At 43.2% G+C, this 12461-nt stretch overlaps 1 protein-coding gene across 6 annotated transcripts in view; it reads right to left on the minus strand.

Annotated features, from left to right (window-relative positions):
* LOC105434368 (uncharacterized) overlaps positions 1 to 11880 on the minus strand; it is a 30070-nt gene extending 18190 nt beyond the window's left edge. For 2 of the 6 annotated variants that reach the window (XM_089071422.1, XM_089071409.1), the window contains exons 1-4: positions 11613 to 11880; positions 7832 to 8355; positions 2621 to 2692; positions 1976 to 2203 (exon numbers count right to left, since the gene is read on the minus strand). In XM_089071422.1, the coding sequence (XP_088927548.1) occupies positions 1976 to 2203; positions 2621 to 2692; positions 7832 to 8156 (625 nt within the window). In that variant the 5' untranslated portion in view covers positions 8157 to 8355; positions 11613 to 11880. Of the gene's footprint in view, positions 1 to 847; positions 1856 to 1975; positions 2204 to 2620; positions 2693 to 7831; positions 8356 to 8427; positions 8829 to 10724 lie in introns of those variants that run through there. The other 4 variants (XM_089071413.1, XM_089071416.1, XM_089071426.1 and 1 more) reach the window with 4 other exon arrangements.
* Positions 11881 to 12461: the final 581 nt, after the last annotated feature.

Here is a 12461-nt window from a genome sequence, read left to right on the forward strand (position 1 = left end):
ACATAAATTTTTCGAAGCACTAAAATGTGTTATTAAACATCTTGAGAAATTTTAGAGCGCAAAAAAAAAATGTTTTTAGATAATGGAATCAGTCGGCTGCCGAAAGATAAAATTTCAATAGAGCGTCATTTGTTAAAAATTTTATTTGTAAACGGTTCAAAATCGGAAGTCGACAAAATAAATCTTCGGCACGAAATCTGATTTCGCGGAAAGATCCCATTTTATTTGTAAAATCGTAAAACGCTTCTAGCATCAAAAGCTTTGTTTCCAAGATTATTCCTAATCATTACGAGGAGCGTTCGAAAAGTAAGAACCAATGTATATCTATCAGATACATTATACAATAGACTCGAATAAATTCCAAATAAATTTATATATTAATAAATTTTATTGAATATTGGACGTTCCCTCAGCCCTCCCCCCTTGAAAAATCAAATTTTAATCCACAGTGACAAGTTCAAAATTTTTAATTTGCAAGATTCGAAAGCTCATAAACACCTTACAATTCTGAGTTGTGTGCCTTTTTTTCATGCCGCAAGGTGGGGGGCACCAGATGTACAAAGGTAAAAAAAAAAAAAATATTGAAAATAGTATATATTTATCGCAAATGGAAAAGAATAAATCTCTTTTTACTTTACATGTAAAATAAAGATTTAACATGAACGAAAAAGTGTATGATATTTTCGGAATATGCCTTCAAACTCCAACAATTTAATAAACAATTAAAATTCATTCGCTTTCTTTAAAAAAAAAAAAATTAGTTTTTTAAATTTCACACTGCGCACGTGTAGGGCAAACTTCATTTGGATTCGAATAAAGCCCTTCAGGACGAAGGAAGGGACCTCACCGAGCAAGTAGTGCCGTATCCATTTTTTCTTCGGCGGGGGCGTCCATTCTCTATTACGTCGCGGCGATTCGTCATCGTTGACGATGTCGATTATACCAACGACATGCGTCGGCACCGGCGGCGGTAGGCTATTCACGTCCGTCAGGTCGCTCACGTTGTTATTTGTCTCGGCCACGACGCCGATGTCGACGACGGTGTCGCGCACGTTCAGATTCACGCGCGATTGCATTACCGGCGACGTAATTCCGTCTGGCACCAGGAGAACACCCATCTTCCTAAGCAACGCGGAAAGAAACTTCCGTTCAAGCTACTCCCCGGTTTAAGCTTTCACTCGGGGAAAATCGATCGGACGAATGCTACATTCGCTTCTTCGCCGCTGCCGCTGGGCATTTGGTATCGTTGTCGTCGGTCGCCGAATCCGCTAAATTTCACGACAGATCCGATAATGCCGTCACTGTCGGCGCACCAAGGGAGTCTATCCGGAGCAAGAAGGTCGCGCAAAGAAACTGTCATAGGAATGCGAAATGTGCGACATATAGAGAGAGAGAGGGGCCCGCAATGCCGTGACGGCGACAGAGAAGGGAGGATTACGATGAGGACTAGTGCGTTGAGGTCGATGATACGCTAGGAAAAAATCCAGACTTTCGAAAGCCATTCGCCGTGAAATAGCGAGTCCGCTCGAGCGATTTCGAGGGTCGCATTGCCGCTCATCCGCTTCATTTCTCAGGGATGATCCCCGAAAGAGCATTTTCCAAGGCCATTTTTTTTTTTTTTTTTTTTTTTTTCATGAAAATTGCGCTTGTCGATTGAGGCGTTATCCAAATATCTTATGCTGTTTCAAAATGGATTCGAGAAACGATTGCGTGCGATTTGCGGGAGGAGATTACAGCGAGGAAGAATCCTCGCGCTGACAGCGAAGAACAGGCACCAATCCCACTGATCTTGCACTTTATGCCACTCATATAGCTTCACGAATCGCAACTGACAATGTACGCTATATATGTTTTTATGTCGTGATCGCGATACATTCTATACTTTCGAGAAAACGTTGATCAGCTGTTCCCGACCTTACTCCAGATTCGGCAATCGCGATCAATCGAGCGTGTAGTAATCGAGTGAAACTCGTACCGCATGAGTCGCGGGCACCGACTGAAACCTGAACTTGCGTGCCGCCACCTCCAACCTGAGGATGACGTCCTCTCATGCCTCCCTTCTCGCCAGACAGCGGTGGTGGCGATGACGGTGGCGGTGGCGGTGGCGGTGGCGGTTGCGATGGCGGTGGCGGTGGTAGTGGCGGCGGCAACTCCCCACCTGTCCCTTCCGCGGCAGTGACATCTCCGTCTTCGCGAGAATTGTCTGTAGTCAATACAGTCGTTCTCGACACAGTCGTTCTATCCTCGTCGCGCGAAAGCTACTTGTTCCATAGAACGCGACGCGACACGTTGGCAGTCGGGATAACTCCGAGCACGTTCGATCGCGCACGCTCTATCTGGAGCACTGCCGCGATCTTCAGTGCCGGATTTATCCAAGGGCACAATGAACTTGCCACCACCATGAATTTCCGATATATAGTATATATAATTATGTCCGATTAGTATTTCTTTTCAATTTTGACACATAAAAATTTTCTTTGTTAGAGCAAATTGTTATATTATCATGTTACAAAATTGTCAATTATACAATTATTTAATATATCCCACGCCACGCCTTTCTAATTTGTGCAATTTTGCATGCAATTTTGAATGTGTAAATGATGATGTGAAATACACTCACCGTCGATAATCAGCATCTTCTCTTCGCAGAAAAGGTCATCTGATTCTGTGCGTTCTCTTTTACATTTGGCACCTAAAAAAAACATGTAAATAATTTATTTGTTAAATGTCATATACAATGTCATATACATTTTATTAATATATATTATAAATAATTTAAAAAAAATATATAATATATTTATATTATTTACAAAAACTGTGTAATGTCAACATATATCCGCTATTCAATCCCCGATGAAGATAAAACAAAATAAACGACTCATATCGACTCAAACCTTTTTGTCTTTTGCAAAATGTATTTTGATATATATATATATAGTTTTTGGTGTTTTTTACTCAAAATAAGTCCAGTTATAATATTTAATATATATAAACAAGCAATCGTCTTCGTTAAAATTTGTCTGCGGACTTAAATTAATTTTTTTTTATTTTATTTTATTTTATTTTATCTTTTTATTCTGTAAATGTTTTACATAATAAAATTTTAAAATCTTTTTTTAATTGTTTACGTATTTTATTTATTTACGTTTATTATGTTTATAAGTCATCTTTTGTTTGAATTGGTGAGAACTATTTTTTCCTCTTCATTTTGTGATAAGAACGTCAACACACTTATACGGAGAAGCATAGGGGATGCATCTGTTATATTTCATCTTCCTATCTATTCCAGATTTCCGCGAGAACTTCTTGCGCCATAAAGATGACTCGCGAATCCACAGGTCGATAAAGTATAGGTCGGTAAAGTAAAAATTGAAAGAAGCGCGTTTCCACGTGCTAGATGTGGTTGGGGAATAAAGCGAGGAGAATCCCCTAGAACGGTCCGGACAATGCGGACGGGTGGGGGTTGCGATCGAGTGGAAGGGGTCGACACGAGCGTGTAATAGGAATGAGGGTGGGGAGGTTATCCAAACTTGTCAAAGCAGCTCTGTCTCGCTTCAATTCGCTCGCCCGCCGCAACCCCTCCCCTTAGCCGTAAAGAAACTGGCAACATCGCAAATTGATCAGAACACCACGCGGCCGTCGTGCATGGTGGGAGTTTACCCGGGGACGACGCGCATGCGTACTTTAGCCGATCTGCTCACCGCGTGTTCACCGCTCGTTACTGACTGCATTTCCACATTTCGTTTTAACGCATGTGTGTGCGCGCGCACACGCACGCACACAAATTTGCACACGTATATAACAGAAAATTTGTCACATAAAATAAAAATTTTTTTTTTAAATTTCTTACATCGCAGTTCATTCAATTGCATTACATTACTTATATAAAAATAAAATTGTTATTACACGTCCTTTTCTGTGTAACATACAATGTGGGATATAGTAGACTTATTCTAATCACATATTATTTTGAAATACACCCAATTTTTCTTTTGATCATGAATCATAATTATATAAATTGAGCTTTCATAAATTAAAAAAATCTCAATTTTTGTTACATTCAAACTTAGACTAAAATTGCAGAAATAAACTATATTCAGCCTACATCTATTCTATATCCTTATTTCTTAAGAGTAGTTAACGTCTGCAAATTTAAAAGTTTTGCTAATTAAAATTGCAATAACGGATTTATCTTAAAAAAATAAAAATTAATTGTTTACGTATAATAAATATACGTGTACGTGCGTCATATATTAATCTGATGTTTTCCTAGTTATAATTTTGTTATTTAAATGATGATTTAAGAAAACTCATAAGAAATGCATATGTGAGGTTTTAATGTCTATATCTGTCTTTCGATATCACGTTTCATGATTGGTCAATATGTTATTACTTGATAATAAAAGGATTAAAAATTTCAATTATCTATGGAAAGATTCAATATTGCACATTTCTCGTTGTAAAAATAAATGAAGCGAGTAAAGGATGATATCAAATCTCTCTTTCTCTCTTTCAATATTTGCATAGTGCAGCGTAAAACGTGGAGAAAAACAGACGTATTACGACGTTATAAAGTGAAATTGCATCCCCTTCAGCCGCGTGCACGATAGATAGTCTTAAATGGTCGTTTAACACATGTAGCCTGTTACATCAGGTATAATCACGCGTCGTCGTGCCTGTACAACACGCGCACCAGGATAAGAGACCGGATGTACGAAGATAGAGAGCAAATTACGGCGTTTAAACCATCCGCATTACGGTCAAAGTTGTGCGAGCGAGAGCGATACTGGCAAACTTTTCCGTTCTAGACGAGAAAAAGAAGATTATTCCTATCAACTATGTGACAATGCGATAATGATTCATAAAATGAAGACATGCCATAGTCCGTAAAATTTCTCTCTCGCTTTATGCATTATCAGTCGTAGTTTATTGTCTTACGCACGACAATTTCTAGTAAATATATCTACGCGATAATATCGAAAGATTGAAGAAACGGAGGAAGAGAAAGACAAGAGTAACAGCTGCGCATACGAGTAGATGGCGCGCTCATGAATGAAGCGCGAGTGTCCACCGCGCCGTAGTTTCAGAGTCAGTGACCGGGTCGCCCCCTCCACTCCTACCTTCGTGTAACGACTGAACACGCGCACGGTACCCGGATTTACCGCCCCCACCATTGCCCCACCATCGTGACCATGCCGCCGCATCACTACTACGGTCACCATCGGTGCTTTCTCTCCCTCCCCTTCGCCCTCGGTTTCGCGCCGTTTTCCCTCCCTACATCGTCCGTGACGATTCCTACAGCTCTCTCCGTCCCTCATCCGAGTTGCCCGACTTCCGTCACCCTTCACAATCCCCCTCCCCCTCCCCCTCCCCACCTCCTCCCTCCCGCCGTCGATAACTCTCTCCCTCCCATCCTCTCTCTTCCTCCCTCTCTTCTTGTCTCATTCCGCATGCAAGTGGTTCGAACGCACGCGCACGTTAATTCCGCTACAAGCAGAAAGATGCGAAGCTCACGGCGAGTTAGTCGGATCCTTTATATTTCCTTCATATATCTCTTTCGCTTCGCTTCGTGTCTCGTCGTCATCCAATGATTAAAGCCTATTCTCTTCTTTCGCACGATCCCTCCTTTTTTTTTTTGTCTCTTCCCCATATCCTTGCGAATTCTCCGCGATGCATTTTCGCACACGGCTGACTACATCACGAGAAAGGGAAAATTCCATCATCCTCGGTGCTTTCAAAGAATAGTGATAATAAGCTTGACTTACTGGTGATTGCATCTTATAAAGGAAATTGGAATGGAAAAATTCATATCATACGTTTAGTGATTCTCGCGGCATTATCTATAGGATAAAGAAATTTTTCGTCTTAATTAGTCTCGGCAATTTTTGCCGAGATTTTTGCGAGATAAGGAGGAAGCGAAAGAAGAAATAATTTTCGCACATGTTCTACATACGTCTCGACAACTTTCCTTGCACGATTTTCAAGAACACGTCTCACAGGATTGGCTGTTTGTTAACCCGGAAAAACTTCCCTATTGGTAGTAACCGAAAGAATAGGACACCAATCATTTAGTCAGTTTCTTATTTACACAAAGACAGTATCGATTGGTCGATAGACCGATAAATCCTATTTAGGGGCGGAGTTAACATAAACCACATAAAAATAACGTTTAACCTGTTGTGCTATACTCCATTTTGTGACAGTTAAAAGGAAGGGAAAGAAATACCTCCACAGAAACAGAGCCAATGCAAGGCCAAGGTAGGCTAGTCAAAACCAGTTGTTCTAAAACGTATGGTGTTCTTGGTTGTGTGTGTGTGTGTGTGTGTGTGTGTGTGTGTGTGTGTGTGTGTGTGTGTGTGTGTGTGTGTGTGTGTGTGTGAAGGTGGAGGGAACGTCTTCGTTACTTTCTCTCCATGTTCGAGATGATTGAGAAACACTGCCATGAGGTAAATCATACCTAATTTGGAGGCGGTGAACGCGTGGTCATCGCACGCAACTGTATCAGTGCTTCTCATTCAAAGCAGACGTGATTATCAACATTGTGTATTTTCAAATTTACATAAGAGGGACCACGAACGAGAGAGAGGGGGGGGGGAAGAAAGGATATATTCATTATCTCACTTAATCGAATCGATATCGCCGATATCTCGTAATAAAATTGAAATTAAAATTTTTGAGCAAAGATTATCAGAAAAAATGCCTTTCAGAAAAAGGTTGTATAGATATCTTTCAAAAAATGGCAATATTTCGCAGTTACAATTCCTTTTATTGATGTTATACGTAGATATCTTTATCTAATCTAATCAAGTAAAAAAAGCGCACGTAGAGTATCACCTTCTACACTACGATTTTTATTTACAGATGTAAAATAAAAGACAGTATTGTTTGTGCGCATTTCACTTATTTGTTGCTTTCATAGTATTCAATTGAGGAAAGATAAAAATACTTAAAATAATGTTTTGCAGACGCATTTTATATAGTTTCCCAATTTAACATATAATCCATCGTGTAATGACTCAATCGATATTTTTACATTTCGAAAGAGACATTAATTATTAATTGTTATCAGCAGATTACTCACTGCGTTCACGAGACTACTGTCACGGTAGAAAAATATATAAGCAATTTGATAATGCAATGACACAGTGAAGGCTTTTACGGATTATTTGTCTGTATTGCGAAAAGTAGTACGACGGAAAACTACTTTGAAAAACATCGCATCATTCATGCATACATTTATTGATATATTAACACATTGTAAAAGCATCATGTATTCGTTTCTTTCGAAAACAAAATTTAAAAGCAAATATTTAAATATATAATAAGAAAAATTCGATTTGATATATTTTTCTCAATAAAAAATTTCGTAGAGGATTTTTAATCGATATGATTAAATTGATTACTGGTTAATTAGAAAATAGTTTTAGCTTTAGTTAACTATATTGTCTATGAAAAAATAACAGCATATAATTGATAAACAAAGCCTATTGAATTTAAATATTAATTATTGCAGGATCCAACCATGATCAAAAATGGCTATTTCATAGTTTTGTCTTAATATTTAAATTAATTTAATTTAATCTTTACGTTCAAAAATTATGATTGTATTTTACATACGTAAGTCATAACAATATTATATAAATATTCGTATAAATATTCTATTCTTTTTCGCGAAACTGAGCGTCATTCATATATGAGCGACATGGCAAGCAAGATGTTAAGCAGCTTTTCAGAAAAATCATCGGTTCGACCTCCGCGCACGAGCCATTGCATCTTATTGTGGTAACGTATAACGTAAAAGGTCGCCGGAGAAACGGCGCGTGGTACTCACCACGTGGCTCGCCAGAGGTGTAAGTGTGATTGGAGTGGGTCGGCGCAGGCGCAAAGGAGTGCTGGTCGCAAGAAGAGGAGGAGGACGAAGTGCTCGCCAGGCGCTCCCGCCTCTTCTCTTCCTGTTGTTCGACATAGTAGGCCGCTTGCAGTAACGTTTCCAAGCTCATCCTGCGGCGAGTTTGCTGCTCCGTCGTGGTGAGCGCGGAGGGGGGAGGGATGCGTTGGTGATGATGGCGGCGATGTTGCTGGTGCTGCTGCTGCTGCTGCGCCGGATCTCTGTGCTCGCGAATACCCGCCGGATGGTCGTTCTGACTCCGCCGCATCGAATTACCGGCGTCGCGGCAGCAGCGAACACCGACGCCACAGTCGCAGCCGCCGCCGCCGCCGCCGTCGTCGTCGTCGTCGTCGTCGCTCCCGGACGCCGGCAATGAATCGGCAGGAGTAAGTCGCAGACACTCGATTCCCGCTTCCCTGCCCTCACCCCTCCTCCTCCTTCGACGCTGCTAGCCGCCGCGTTGTAAGCTGCATGCGGGAAAAACGAGTCGGTTAGCGAACGGGCATTTATTCGTATCGATAATATTGGATGAGACTAACTCGTTCTTCTCCCTCAACGTTATTTTTAAAAGTCTTCTTATACTCCACAATAAACATTCGGTCAGTCACGAGAAACTTTTCGGAGCAAGCGAATGACGAGAGGAATAACGAAGAAGCTCGATCGCTAAACTCAAGATCGAGAGAGAGAGAGAGAGAGAGAGATCTTGATCGGCATTTACCGCGCGTTTTGTCTAGAACTCGCTGAACTGGGCAGCGTTATCGGGTTTATCTGAGAGGATGTCGTGGATGTCGCGAACACGACCGGTGTGTCTACGACGTACGTCATGTGACGTACACGCGTGACGTAACGCAGTCGCGCGGGAAGCCTTTCCATCCCCACTGCAGACCACCCACTCATGCCGCTCTTGCACGGCGCATCAGACGGAGCGTGTCGCGCAGGCGCATCGCAGCTCTGTTTTTCCTGCAGCGCAGAACGGCAGGACGTAGCTCTCTCGTTGCCAGAGCCGAGACTCGAGCAGGCTGCTCAAAAAAGAAGCTAGGCTGTTCCGAGATAATCGTACTCGCGAGAAAGATATGGATTCGAAAGATTACTTTTCAAACGCGTCGCAAACGCCTATTTTTAATCGGCGGAGTCATCGAACGATCAAGGACCTAGTTACAAAGTGTAACAGTGCGTAAATTTGTTACTTTTCTTCACTTCATGAAAGAATCTACATTGAGTCCCGTACAATTGTATTTTATATACTTCGATACCGCGATTAAATGAAGGCGCACTGTTCCAGAAAGGCGCGCGCAAATTCGATATCGCGGCTGATCGGAAATCGACAATTCACGAGATCGTGCAAACGTTAGCGACAGTCTTCGCGGATCACCTTGCTTCCAGCCGCTCAAACGTGCGTGGCGAAAAAAAAAAAAAGAAAGGGGAGACTGGAGGTGGCGTCTTGTTACGTGGCATTTGCGTGCGCGAAAACGGCCACAGGAACGAACGCGATTGTATTGTATCGGCGCGAGAAATCAAGCAATCGGTTTTATTACGCACTTTTGTTTTTTAATATGAAACAAGTACGTAAATCAAAATGTTTGCGCATCGATAACAGCGCTTGATAGCTCATAGTTATCCTTACATTTCTTTGTTGTGACATTTTCGCGAGTCTTCTGACTTTACTTTAGTAATCATATAATCTTCGCAACAAAAGAAATCGATATCCCTTGCAAATAATAAACGGTGCCATAGCAAATATCGAAGTAGCAAAAGTTTGCTGTATAAAGCACCGAATAGATATGTATTAGAGCGCGAAAGACGATTGAACGACGCGTTGTTTAAAACACAATAATTTCCATAAACAGTTTGTCAAAGATGAAAACTATATGTTAAAAAAAAAAATTTTTTTAATAAAAAAAACGAGAAAGATAAAAAGAAAAATAGAAAAATGTTAAATTAGCGGAATAGAATAAAGTCTTCAAATTTGATTTGGAAAGCAGGTGGATGAAATCGCGAAAGCGTAAGACGTCGACGTCGCGCGATCGCGTTCTCTGTGGGAGACGCGCGGGGTCAGTACGCGAAAATAGTGGAGGGCGAGGGGCGAGGGGCGAGGGGGAGGGGGAGGGGGAGGGCGGGGGAGCGGAGCGGAGCGGAGCGGCGTGGCGTGGCGTGGCGTGGCATGGCATAGCATGGCGCGATATGGCGCGGAGCGGCGTGTCACGGCGCAGCGGAATGATTTGCGACGATTAGCCAACAGCAGAAGTGTTTGCGTGTCGTCACCGTTGTTGTCCTCGATGGCGACGGCAGTGGTAAGAGCCGTGCACGTACGAGAAGCTCGAGAAACACGCGTCCTCGCGAAATATCCGAGGGAGCGTGCCCGCCGCACCGCGAGCTCCAAAAATTGACAAAGCGACACGCACGTTAGAATGGTCGACGACGCATGCCGGCCAATCGGGACGCTCGCGATCCGTGATGTCACTGGCTGAACGTCGCGCTATTGGCCGGCACTATTATGGCACGGAAAACACGCCACGCAACCATCTCTATACACATGTTAATTAAATAGAAGCTAGTAGGAGATAATGGTCCACCGAGGCTCGACCGCGCTCGCGCTCATGTAGCACTCCGTCGCTCTCACTCGCTCATTCTCTCTTTCTCTTCCTCTCACACGCGCTCTCTCTTTCTCTCTCTCTCTCTCTCTCCCTCTCTCCCTCCCTCTTTCACGCCTCCGTCCCTCTATCGCTCTTTCTCTCAAACGGGCGTGGTAGTTGGAGTAAGAGAGAAAGGTGCAGTCGGCGATAAATAGAGATGGAAAGAAAAGAGATGGAAAAGGTTGTATCTCCGCCAAACTTACAAATTGAAACACGTTATGTCTCGTCCTACACCCGTCCCGTTTGCACACCAGATACGACACACTACCGAGCCGTGGACGGACAACCGTTTCGCCTCTTCCCCGGTCTTGGTTCTAGTCCGTCCTGAACACGAATAGCGATCTTGTCAGCGCGCGTGGTTCCCTTGAATCGGATCGTGGATTCTGCGAGCGGCTGACGACAAACGGCGGTTGAATCGACGCGAGAGAAATGCCCACGATCGTAAGCACGACCGCGCGACGAGCCGACCGTTTCGGAGCGCGCGGCGAAACGCAGGTTATAACCTGATCGATCTGGCGCGTGGCGGTGGCATTTTACAAGTACTGAAAACCACTGCGCATCAAACTGCCATGCTTGCTCGGCCACGATTCACGTGTCCGGGCACCGTGGCGCGGCCCAATCGTCGCGCGGCTCGTGACGTCAGCCGGCTGTATCGACGAATGAACGCGGCCCATGTGACGCAGCAGTCCCGCTGGGCGTGAGACAAGTCTCGCAAAACGCTTGTCCTCGCGAGTTCACTCGCTCCGTCGATTGGTCGTCGCCGTCACCACCGTCGTCGTCGTCGTCGTCGTCGTCACTATCGTCATCGTCGCCGTCGCTGTCGTGGTCATCATAGTCATCATCATCATCATCTTCATTATTATTATTATCGTTATCATTATCACATCACCATCATCATCATCGCGGTCATCGTGGTCATCGTCATCGTCATCGTCATCGTCATCGTCATCGTCATCGTCATCGTCATCGTCGTCATTATCATCGTCGTCGTCGTCGTCGTCGTTATTGTCGTTCTAATCGTGTGTATCGGTAATCACTCGTTAAACTCACGCACTTCATGCTAGCCATTCCTTTCTGAGCATCGTATTTACCTCACCGCGAACGCGGGGCGTCGCACATCGGCGTTCTCCTTTACTGCACGTTGCGCGACATCGGAGGTGTACGGGCGCTCGAGCACGTACGCGGATACCGCGAAGGAACGACACGCAAAGCACACCCGACACCCGGCTCGCCCGGGCAAACACTCGCGCTCCGATCGCGGCGGTGGCGGCGTCACCCTCCGCCACCTTTTGTCACGTCCCTTCTCTGTCACATGGATCGACGCGGCGCGCGAGCGTGAGCACGAGCGCGCGTTGTTGCCGCTTCTACCCATTTGCCGGACGGGGCTACGTTCTATTGTTTACTTTCGCCAGTGCGCGCGCGCTACGCGCCCACGAGGTCGTGAGAGGCTGTGGGATACCGAACCGAGAGAGGGGGCACGAGGTGACCGCTGCCACAGCTGCCAGAGATATATTCGCATCACATTTTTTTCTCGATTTTTTGCAAGACGTTAATTGATAATTTGCAATTTTGAAAAAAATTTAAGTCTGAAGACGATTTATACATGAGAAATATTGATTCTTTGCAACTAAATTTTATATATTTATCCTTCTTTTCTGTCTTATGTATATTTAATTATATACATATACATATCTATTTCTAATATAATAAGTTTCTAGTATAGTAAGGGTAACATGATCAGCAAAAGTAATTAATTTTATAAATTTATCTTTGGTTCAATATTCATTTATTCCTATGCTCACTAAACAATCTTTAAGTAAATTAGATACATAATTCACATTAATTTTTTCTGAGATTTATTCCATCTTTTTATTACATAATTTATATTACTCTTATTATTTCATGTCGTTATATTTAATTATTAGATGTACTCTTTTGAG

The sequence above is a fragment of the Pogonomyrmex barbatus genome, unplaced genomic scaffold, assembly GCF_055798465.1.
Source record: "Pogonomyrmex barbatus isolate J1 unplaced genomic scaffold, ASM5579846v1 scaffold1, whole genome shotgun sequence".
NCBI lineage: Eukaryota > Metazoa > Arthropoda > Insecta > Hymenoptera > Formicidae > Pogonomyrmex > Pogonomyrmex barbatus.